Source organism: Trachurus trachurus (assembly GCF_905171665.1).
Source record: "Trachurus trachurus genome assembly, chromosome: 1".
Taxonomy (NCBI): Eukaryota; Metazoa; Chordata; class Actinopteri; order Carangiformes; family Carangidae; genus Trachurus; species Trachurus trachurus.
In genome coordinates, this window is record NC_139891.1 from 347593 (window position 1) to 359529 (window position 11937).

Genomic DNA, 11937 nt, shown 5'->3' on the forward strand with positions numbered 1-11937 from the left:
CTGCGACCGCAGTTTGCCTTTTAATTCTTCGGCAATTTGTTGCTTTTCTTGAAGGCTAGCTTTGCCGTACTTAGCGCCGTGTTTGGTGTCAAAATGCCTACGCAGATTGTACTCCTTGACAACCGACACCGCCTCATAACACAAAAGACATACCGGTTTTTCTCCTTGGAGCACAAACAAGTACTCGCCTTCCCATCTTTCTTGAAACAGTCTTCCGTCTGCATCAACTTTTCGCTTCCGGGACATTTTAGGATCATTATTTATTTCTCAATTCCACTCGTTAGCATTGATGCGGAAACGCTGCCGCGTAGTGGCGGTGAGCCGTCACTTCGCGGGTATCATAGTCGACAGGCATTGTGGGAAATGTAGTTTTTGGTCAAAGCACGCTTTTGACCTATTTATTTTTAGACACTCAGACCTTTTAACCTCCCGCGGGCCACATAAAATGACGTGGCGGGCCACATTTGGCCCGCGGGCCTTGAGTTTGACACATGTGGGCTATATAATTAATTAACTCACTTGTTTTTACAAGCTCAACCGAGATCAAAACAATGTTGGACACTGTTTTTTTTTTCTTTTTTTTTTTAATAGATACCTTTTATTCTAAACCTCACCTAGAGGCTAAAGTTGAAGTGAACAGCAGTTCACATTGTAGACAGGGAAAATAAATGTATGTCCTATATTTGTCTTTTCATTGCCATTGAAAAACATCTGATTGAAGTTATGCAAATAGATCAATCACAGCTGATTCTCAACTAGGAAATGCACTCAGGTGTTGAGGTTCTTTCAGTCACATGACCTCTTTGGCCAGGGAGACAAACAACAAAAAAAGAGAAAAATTATGGAGAGGAAAACTAGTACCAGGACATGAAGAGATGATGTGGATGAGAACATGTTGCCCAATGCAAAGGACCAGGCAGATTAGCAGTGGCCTTTTCATTAAAAAAAAAAAAATGTTCTGTGGCTTTTTCTGTTTGTAAATTGCATTTTTACACAGTGGTGAATGGCAGCTATAATGCAGATTTTTCTTCTTCCGCATCAGTTACAAATAAAGTTGTTACTGCAGAAATCATGTCAATGACTCTCCTTTTTTCATAAAGTGCACATTCTATAAAGCTGCTCTGAGATGGGTTGTTCCTTTTTATTGTAGCCTATACATTTGCACACAAAAAAAAACCAAAATTGAAAATTAAGTGAGGTTCCGTAGAAAAATACGGAATTTATGATCAATACAATATACTAACCCCTAACCCAATTGTTAAAGTCTAAAGCTCAGTTTTATTCTAGCATTCATTTATGATATTTTTTGTATCCATTATTTCATTTTATTTAAGTTGGATGTGCCAAGAACAACAAATAATAATCTCCTCATTTGTTAAACAAACTGCCTGGGCCGGGGTCCGGGGTCTTTTTTTTTTTTTTTTTTTTTTTTACAGCTGCGATACCCAGGCGTGTCTCTCTCTCTCTTTTCTTTTCAGCATGCCTATCACTGGTTTGATGAGGGAGTAATGTTCTTAATCTCAACAACTCAACTATCAAGTCGCAAACAAAACTGACACACATGATAAACAAACAGAACTATGCTACAGTTTGTTTGTCAAGTTAACCTGTCACCTTCAGCACCACGGACAGCGCGCGGATGAGCCGCGGAGAAGCTGTGAGCGTCTGGGCTCTGGGCTTAGGGCCTGGGGCCTCATTTATCAAAACTGTAAGTAAGCAGTGTAAAACTGCTGCTACAAATTTTTTTGCTTAGGCCTACTGTGAAAAAACAGCCCAAAATATTTACACCTTTTTCAGATCTATCAAACTGTGCGTGCACAACTCTGCACCTCAACTTTGATAACTGGATCCAAGAATGGTGCGCAGTTGTGCACGTGAACACACCTCCGTCCCCGGAATGCCTAGACACAACCATATATGGTCAGCACGTGCATATTAATTAGCCATGTGCGCTCTGTGGAGCGACAACAAAGTGACAACGAAGACAACAGGCGGAGGGGGGGGGGGGGGGGAAAGCGAGATACACGGCATCGGGCAATAAATCAGGCAAAAACCTCCCAAATCTCAACAAAAGGGAGCAGAAAAAAGAATAATCTTATGTAATCTGCCCCTTTATTCCAGACAATCTTTTTTTCCCCTTCTTTTACCTATGTTAAAACAATGTAAAGCAGCAGGATAAACTCAGGTGACAGAATAATAACAGTCTCAGTAGCTGCAGATCAGTGTGCACTGCTGCCGGTGTGTTTTTAAACTTGGAGGGTATGTTTTTTCTTCTCTAATAGGCCTATGTATTTGTGTATGAGAAACAGTGTCTCAGATGAAAAAATAAAAATGAATCAGAAGGACACGTCTGACTATAACGTAATCAATCAATGTCGGAAAAGCGGAATGTTTGAAAAATAGTAAAGTGCTGCTACTCCGACAATGAAAAAAAAAAAGTCGGAATAGTGGGACGCTTAAAAAATAATGTTAATGCCGCTATTCCGACAATTAGAAGTCAATGTCGAAATAGCGGCATGTCGGAATAGCAGCATGTAACCGCTGGGCCTGGGGGTTGCGAATGGTCATGTGTGGTCACTGCCTGTCGGTGGCCGCTGAAACTGAATGTTTGTGCTGCCAGTTGGACTTGGACGTGTTTTGTCAGTACCTGGACGCTATGCTGGACGCAAAAAGTTGCTGCATAATGTATTACTAGAGGAGAGTGGGTGAGTTGTTTTCGTCTCTTTTCAATAGAAACTAGGCTAAGCTAACAGATGTTTGATGCCTCGTATTATGTGCTGGGACACTGTTTGTACTGTTGATGACGTTTGGTGCTGTTCTGAGCATCATTTGTGGCTTTGAGTGGCTTTTCGTGGTTTGCCCGTGGAGAAATAGACTGCGCTGTTTGTTATGGTGCGGTCATTGCTAAAGTTGCTACAACTAGAGAAGCTAGCGGTTAGCAGACTTCATCTCTCGAGGGGGGCTCTAACTCGGTGTCACAGTGCGTTGGACCAGGGGTTAAAATTACGCCGGAATATCCATTTAAGGAGTTCTGGAGATACTGCATGTCACCCTGATCTTGACCTTTAACCTTTGGCCACTGAAATAACATTATTTCATCCTTGATCCCAGGTGAACATTTGTAGGCTACCGAATGTGGGGGAAATAATGGAGATATCATGGTCACATGGAAATACTATGTTTTTTTTTTGTTTTCATTAGCCAAAATCGAATTTAATCCTTGAGTCAAAGTGAATGTTTTTGCCAAATCTAAAGAAGCTCTGTCAAGGCATGACTGACATGTCTGTTTTGTTTATTTTGCACAAAGTAGGCCTAGGTCATACAATTACCTTTAAACAAAACATTTGACAAAGCAGACATGCATGGAAGTAAGGCATAAAAATGGACATTGTCATTACACGACAATGTAATGACATGAATAACACACACACACAAACACACACAGACGTCAAGATATTACAAACCTAAACGTATTATTAAGCAATTGATAGATTAAGATAATGTTTTCGCAGAAATGACACTTGGGAGAGTCTAATAAAGTGGGGAGGAAGTGAATTCCATATCTTGGAACTTTATTCCAAACATACGGACAGATGAACATACGTAGATGGATTGGATGGATGGATTGACAGACCCCTACTGTAGGAGGGGCTACTGTATAGAAGCACTTTTGCTGATGTTGTGTGTGGACAGGTATCTGTCCGTTTTTGTCAGCACAAGGCAAGACTGAAAATCTCAGTCACCTTTGTCATTCAGCTGAAATTCAGGACCACGGATCAGTTTGGGGCAATACATTTCGAATACAGTGTAGTTGGACATCTGACAGCTGTGTGAAATTGATTAAAAAGAGTATAATATGGGATCTTTAATAATTTAACATTACAGAGCGGGTCACTGATCTAGTTGTTTGCCTTGTTTTCTATTTACATTTTGTAAACATTCATTTTGGGAAAATAAGGCATTTGGCTTCAGGGTGTAGTTGGTATGTGCTGGCAGTGATGTGAGGAGTTCAACTGTTTCCTCCTTCCTGCTTGAATGCGACCTGTCAGCGGATGCTTACCATTGTCTCCCATTTCCTCCAGGGAAGTGAGATCATAATATGACTAATAATATAGTGATGCAAACAGCACATCATGGTTTAAATAAGAAGCAGTGACTCATCTGTATGAATATTTTATTTTAGAAATAATCGCATAAGTTACGAAAGTGAAAACTGTGCAAAAATGTATTTACAGAATTTGTGAGATCTACAGAACAACATATTGTATCATTATGCTCTTACATGAGGGCTGATACTGTTTCTCATAAGCCAAAAAAAAAAATCTGTAACTCATGATGTGGGTTTAATAATCTTCAAACAATAAATGAGTGAAAAGAGAAAAACAAGTATTGTGTTTCATACCGTTTGTTTACTGGCAGCATTAAATTCACATATTTCTGTCAAACTTTGTTACAATCTAACATCATAGTAACAATGTGTGTACTAATACAGTATCGGGAACACCTCTGCTGCAAAAAAAACAGTCACATACTGCAGACAGATGAACCTCTCCTTGTCATTTGCCAAAGTTATACAGGAAAAGATGTTTTAGTTTTGCATCTTGTGCCCTTCCATATGCAAATGGCAGCTATCCCGCCCAACAGTCCCAGGACCAGCACGGGAGCTCCGAGAGCCAGAGCCACTGTGGGGTTAGCTCCCACTGCTATAACCACACCAGCAAACACCAACACCAGAGCAGCGGCCGAAGCCACGCGTATATTCTTCTTTCTAACCCTTTTCTCCTTCTCTCTCTCTTTCTCCTTCTTCTCCCTCTCTGCATCCCACATTTTCCTCTCCTCCTCTTTCTTCTCTTCCTCCTCTTGTTTCTTCCTCTCCTCCTCCTCTCTCAGCTTCCTCTGGGCTTTTTCATACATCTCGTTGGTGTAGTGTTTACCCCCGTTATCCTGTACCATTTCCTTGATCATGGTGACTAGCTCGGAGACCTGCACGCGGTCATCTGCGTCGTTGTTGTTGAAGGCGTGGTATCTGCGACCGAATGTTATGGAGAGTCTCCGTAGCTCCTTGCATTCCTTCAGAGCGTTGTCGGCTTTAGCCTGATCCTTGCACGTAAACAGCATGATAGTGTACATGGAGGCATCGTCTCCAAAATTATCCTGGATCCACTTCACAGCATTTCTTTCCTCCTCTGTGAACCTTACTCCGAGCCGGATCACCAGGAGGAAGGCGTGAGGGCCGGGCACCGACATCTTGACACATTCCTCTATCCTGCTTTTTAACTCTTCCTCTGAGATGCCCGTATCAAACAGACCCGGAGTGTCAATCACCTGGACCAAAGTCCCGTCCACCTCCCCGCTCCCCGTCTCACAGTGTTTGGTCACCGATACAGGGCTCGGGTCTTCTTTGAAGGCAGCTCTACCGAGTATGGTGTTTCCTGTTGCACTCTTCCCTGAGCCGGTCTTGCCCACCAGGACTATCCTTAAGCCTCCAGACAAATCCAGAGCTGCAACAACAGGAGCAACATTTAAAACTTGGCAATGTATTTTTCGAAATGTAAGGCAAGGCAAGGCAAGCCATCTTTATTTTATATAGCACATTTCAAGGCAACTCAATGTGCTTTACATAAAGACAAAACATTAAAAAAAGAAACATAAAACAGAATAAAAACAAACAAAACACTAAAAACAGAGTTAAAAGCAAGAGCAAATAAAAGTAAAATAAAAGAAAATAGATAAAGTTTTTTAAGTTCTTAAAAGAGCTCAGCTACTGCACGTGAAAACAACATCTATGTATTTATATTTGACTACCACATGCATCACTTGAGTGTGACAAAATCTCTCTTAAAATCTCAAAACCTCCCTTTAAGGGTACCTACCCTGTTGAGTTACTGACCAATAGTAGCACTATAGAGCTGTGTTTATATATGTGTCCCAGTTTTGCTCGTATTATTGACATATGAGGACATGCATGCAAAATATTCTACTAACTGGCCTTTGGTGGCAGTATACAATGAACCAGGAAATTATTAGGCCTATATGTGCTGAGAAAGGCAATGGAATAAATCAAGTTGGTTGAATTTTATTAGAAATGATTGAGTTTGTTCACACAAGCTCCTGACTTGTAATTTGATGTCAGAATTTGTCAGACACTTTCAACATCTCCTGGCTGGTGAAAAGAGCTACAGACAAATCAACAAACTACTGTAGAATGACTGTGAATGCTCCACAGCTGACCAGTATTATCACTTGTATACGGTAAACAAGTTCAATTTAAACAGGGCTTTACAATGACTGGTTAGAAATAAAAAGTTAGAAATACAAATGTAAAATTTCAATTCAATTTCAGGGCAATTTGTTTTGTACTGCAAACTTTTAAAACATGAAATTTTACATTTCTAATTGTTTTTTTGTTTTTTAAGTATGTGCCAGGTTGGACTCTGTGGGCTGACTGGGAACATATTACTGTAATACACATGTGTAGCCTACTGGACACTTTATCAAGAAGAGCAAACCGGGACCAGAATCTGTCTATAAGCCATTGATCAGGCTCCTATTTTTTGGTTATAGATGAATACATTTATTAATGACTTAGTGACATTAGTAACCACACTCCTCTTATTATAAGTCCAAACTAATAGTTATAATGATTGCATAATTAAATGCCTACTTGTTCACTTGATATGCAGTAAAATATGTTTATGGATTTTCTCCAGTCACTGATGAGTCAAATAAGCCACATATTAAAGTGCAGCTTCTAAGACAAAGCTCATATTACCAGAGAAGAATAAACCCCAAATAGATTTTTTTTTTCACAGTCTGGCAAAGTTGTAACGTCTCTATAAGTATTAATAAACCATGTAAATCTTGATAAAGTCCTAAGTGTATTTTATAAAGCCCTGATAGAAAGTTATACGCATTATATGAAGTTAGACAAGACAATGAATGAGCATACCGTCAAAGTTACTGAGACCACACCCATCCGACCGAGGTAGAGTTCTCTGCTTCTTTTCTCGCAGTGGTATTGCTGTAATATGAAATTATGCCATTGAGACACAAAATAAAATAGATATTAGTCACTAATATTGTTATCAAGGTCATTTTTTCTGTTCCCTTCTTGTGTTCTTTCTAACACATGTTACATCCTACAAAAAAAAAATCAAAGAATCATTTCTGTTGTTTGTTTTTTCAACATTAGATCGTCTTACCTTCAGCCATCACTTATGATCCACCTTTTCCAGTTCCCAGATGGAAAAATTCACTGAGACCAGAGCAGATTTGTGAACTTAGACAAGCTCTGTGGCTTGACTTTCACGTTAGTTTTCTGGGAAGCTTCTGGAGCCTGGCCTATGTGCAGGGGGCTTCCTATTTCCTTGTATTGTCTTTAGTTCACTTCTGAAATGTGCATCCCCACGGGGACTGTCCAGAGCTCTCGAAATATGCCATACAGGTCTGTGTGTGGATGGAATGTTTGAAAAAAAAAGTTCAATCACAAAATGAGAAAAACATTCAGGCTCTTTGGATGACAAACATAGATTAACTTACTAATAAAATCTAGTTGTTTAAAAGGGAGAAAAGAAGAAAACTTCTAACCTGCATCACATCCTTCCATTGTTGATGTCTCCTCCCATTAAAACAAAAGCATCCATTTATTTCAACTCCATCTACACCCTGAAAGTAATGGCCAACCCAAGATGTTCTGACCTGACTCATACTAATGCAGTTATATTTTTCTTTGTAAAACAGATGTATGGTCAATATTTAGTCTTGTGATGTTACGGTAGCTCTCCCTCTTTGCTCCTCTATTTCCTTCAGCTCCTCTTCAGTAAACTCGGTCTCAAACTGATCGGGGCGCCCATCGAAATGAAACCAGTCAACGTTGTTCTCAAACTGCATAAATTCAGCCGTGTCGTCTTGATCTCGCGTGATGTCACGTCTAATGTCACGCTTGTTGTGATTTTCTCCCGCAAATATCAAAAGTTAGAAATGCCCAATTCCGTTCATTTCCCTGTGAACACTCGATAATAACTTTTATAAAGTGATAGGCAAGATACATAGGAACTTTGACTGCATTGCATGGAGTAACAATCAGGACTCTACTTCACTTGGTAATCACTTCCACGCCAGCAGACAACCTGTAACCATGGTAATAACAAGCAGACATCACAGAAGCTGAATTTATGCAGTTTGAGAACAACAATGACCGGTTTCATTTCGATGGGCGCCCCGATCAGCTTGAGACCGAGTTTACCGAAGATGAGCTGAAGGAAATGGAGGAGAAAAGTGAAAAAGGGAGAGATGCCGGTGGAGTCTATGTGCTGGACCTGGGGGGTTCGAGTGGTCATGTATGGTCACTACCTGCCAGTGGCCGCTGGAACCAGATGTTTGTGCTGCCAGTCTGCTGAGTAGATTTAGGTGATTTTAGTTCTTGATATCAGCTTGACTTATCAGTTGACATATTTGTCAGCTTACTCTGGCCCACATTGTTACATGGTCAGACATGGTTCATGGTTCAGTTAAAAAGAAAAACCAGTCAGTTAATCAATAACTGGTATCCTATAAGAGTGTCTGCAGTTTTTCTGTCAGTGCTGGCTTATGAATTCAGCCAGGCAGAGATGGACAGAGTACTCCACCCCAGTACTTGAGTAAGAGTACAAATACTACTGGTCAAAATGTACTCCGTTACAAGTAAAAGTATCTCAGTCGACATGTTACTCCAGTAAGAGTAAAAAAGTACTTGCTTTTAAAGGTACTTAAGTATCCAAAAGTACATGCTTTTAAATTTACTTTTAAGTAAAAGTAAGAGTAAGAGTACATTTCTTATTTTTCACATCAATGAATTAGCTACTATATTTTTTTCTAAATGAATTTAAGGACCTTTTAACTTTTGTTCTGAGAATTAAGTCTTTGAAACCACCTGCACTGATGTGCTGCTTTTAGAACCACAATGTTATATAAAGCTGCAGAAACACCTTTAAAAACAAATAAAATGAATGGGATCATAAGAGGACAGCAATTGTCATTTTCATGTTTTACACCCCCCAGCCCCTAACACACATCAGGCAAGGCATTTTCTATCTCTCCCTCACTGAGGGGACATGACTTAGTCCACAATTCAATGCTGTATTTATGTGGTACCATAGGAGATTACAGGCAAACGTTGATCAAAATAACAATTCTTTAAGTAATGCAGATGTTTATTAACAATCATTTAACTCTTACGTGAAAACTGTAGCCAAATGAACCTTCACCGTCCAACTAACTCTCTAGGTTTCCTTCTTTGACAAACACAGCTTGTGTCCAATAGTATTTAAAAAAAAAAAAAAAAGGTAAAAGTAAAAGTAAAAATATTTGTCTTGGAAATGTATTCAAGAAAGAAATCTAATACTCAAGTAAAGTACAAATCCTCTGGATATGTACTTAAGTACAGTACTCAAGTAAATCTATAATGAGCAACAGTATGTAGCCCAAGCAGTGTTTGTGGGAACTTATATAACAGGGATTTTGACAGCAAACGCCTATAGTTACTGTTTTTAAACCTTACAAATGAATAAGAAAAGAAAAACATTAGTGCTTTTGATACAAACTCTTATTTAGGTTCAAGCATCAACATTTAAAAGATAGTGTCATGATAGGTATATTTATCATTCAAAGCATGTGTGTCATAACTAATAAAAAGGAATGCACTTAAAGCAGAAGTCAGCGATCCGGTGGTTTTGGCTAACTTCTTGTCAGCAGATGGAGTTAGCAGTCTCCGCCCTCGTCCCTACGTCACCACATTCAGGCGCATCCCTTGGCTGCACACACAGAGAGGACCGCCCCTTTATGCCGTTCTCTCTCCTCATTGGATAAAGGTTGTAGGATACAAGGAAAGTTTTCTCCTGGGCTTACAGCAGAGCAGAGTGACTGACAGACCCGTGTTTCAGACCAAACACTCTATAGAAGTGATTGCTGTCGGAAGATAGAACTATTTAAGACTTATATTAACACAAACATTCCGCTTACTTCTGCTTTAATGAGTATAAAGATATATAATTGCTTTATCTTTATTATATATTTTTAAAAATATATATCATGGCACGCAGTAAGAGCCTCTGAACTTTAGGCAAGGGGCAAGGCACCTATTTAAGACTTATTACAACACAAATATTCCGCTTACTTCTGCTTTAAAGGTGTACAGAAAAGAAAATTGAATTTGAGCCCACTCTGGATCATAAAATTAATGTGATAACTCATCTATCAGACGATGTAGGTCAAACTTTGTGCAAAATTCTATTTTTGAGTAAATCCGGGATGAAAGTGTGTATTTTTTTTTCGCATTGGATAATGCAGGCGCACAGATTATACGTCAGCCTGTACACGATTCACCAGCCACTGATATTGGATCCGTCATCCGTCATTCAAACGTCTGAGACACGCACACACACACGGAGCTCGGTCTCGCCCCAAGCTTTGAATATCCCGCCCGCTCGATAACGACCAATCAAATTCGTTTTCCTCACTCGGGTAAACTCGTGTTGCAGCTCGTGACAACTCGGCGCTACAAACAGGACAAACGGCCATTTCTGTACACCTTTAAATCTTGAAAATAAAAGTCAAATATCACTTGGTCCAGAGCAATGATGTTAGACATCTGGTCAAAGGGACACAGCTGGAAATGATTTAATTGTTATTTGTCTTTGGTTTCATCCACCCCCCGATGACCTTGGCAGCCCCTGCACCTGCAAACATGACAACTGAGCGTAGTGAAACGGCTGCTATTTCCTCTGCTGCCACAGCCACACCGGCTACAGGAGCAGCTGCCACCGCTGCTCCCACCAACAAATAATTACTTGTAGCATTCAAAGCGTCTCCACACTTGCTCCACCAGTCATTCCACTTCCTCTTTTTCTGTACTTCTTCGTATATGCCGCTGGTGTAATGACTCCCGTGCATTTGCACTATCTTGTCGATGTTCTCAAAGAGATCAGCCACCTGAGTGCGATCCTCCTTGCATGTGTTGTCAAACACGGTGTACCCGGCTCTACACTCACTGATGACCTTCCTGAGTGCAGGACTCTCAGCTAAAAGGTTCTCAACCGGCCTTCCTCTGAGCGCATCACCCCTGGTGAAAAGCACCATCGTATACTTGGAGGCTTCCTCACCAAAGTGCTCGTTGATCCATTTGACAGCATTCCTCTCCTCCTCTGTGAACCGTGCATCCAGTCTGATCACTAGCAGGAATATATGAGGTCCTGGCAGAGACAGACCGATGCACTTCTCGACCTCACTTTTCAAGTCGAGCTCTGTCATCGATGTGTCAAAGATCCCCGGTGTGTCGATGACGCTCACAGTCCGTTGATCAAAGTGTCCCGTTTCTTTTCTGCAGCAAGTTGTCACAGATGACAGCGAGAGGTCCTTTGTCTCAAACTTTTCTTGGCGCAGGATGGTGTTTCCTGTCGCACTCTTTCCTGATCCAGTCTTCCCCACCAGCACAATCCTTAGGTTGCTGACGGCCGGACAGTAGAGGTCTGTGTGGACAGACAGAAACTGTTAGTTTGAGCTCTTGGGTTGTTGGTCGGCTCACAAATGGAGTTAGAAAAACCCACATGGAAGTAAAGGCACTCACCTTCGGTTCCTTTTATATCCATCTTGATGTAGAAAAACGCCAGGAAACTTACTGGACAAACCAGAATCTGAAACACACAATCTGCTTTTTGCGTTTGCTTCTCTGCACCTTCCAGATCACAGTTCCTCTGCACTTATGTGTGCTTTTTACTCCTCCCTCTCTTTGCCAAAGTGATTTCCATGGAAATGAAACTAACTTTACCTCCTCTCCTCACCACAGCAGTTTCCTGGGAAATGAAACTTGTTACTTAGAGAATACTGTTGACATGGGTTTAGAAAACACTATTGAAATGGCTTAGTTGGGGAGACCACTCACATGCTTAATCAAGTGACCAC

The 11937-nt window shown here is 40.6% G+C and overlaps 2 protein-coding genes across 2 annotated transcripts; both read right to left on the reverse strand.

Annotated features, from left to right (window-relative positions):
- Positions 1-3900: 3900 nt before the first annotated feature.
- Positions 3901-7321, reverse strand: LOC310984431 (GTPase IMAP family member 4-like). The gene is made up of 3 exons (XM_083969637.1): positions 7203-7321; positions 6950-7021; positions 3901-5501 (listed from the first exon to the last, which is right to left on the reverse strand). The coding sequence occupies exons 1-3, from the start codon at positions 7210-7212 to the stop codon at positions 4570-4572; spliced, it is 1014 nt and encodes a 337-aa protein (XP_083825763.1). The 5' UTR covers positions 7213-7321; the 3' UTR covers positions 3901-4569.
- A 2559-nt stretch (positions 7322-9880) lies between these two features.
- On the reverse strand, positions 9881-11718 carry LOC310988124 (GTPase IMAP family member 7-like). The gene is made up of 3 exons (XM_083974637.1): positions 11603-11718; positions 10568-11504; positions 9881-10158 (listed from the first exon to the last, which is right to left on the reverse strand). The coding sequence occupies exons 1-2, from the start codon at positions 11622-11624 to the stop codon at positions 10657-10659; spliced, it is 870 nt and encodes a 289-aa protein (XP_083830763.1). The 5' UTR covers positions 11625-11718; the 3' UTR covers positions 9881-10158; positions 10568-10656.
- Between the last annotated feature and the right edge of the window lie 219 nt (positions 11719-11937).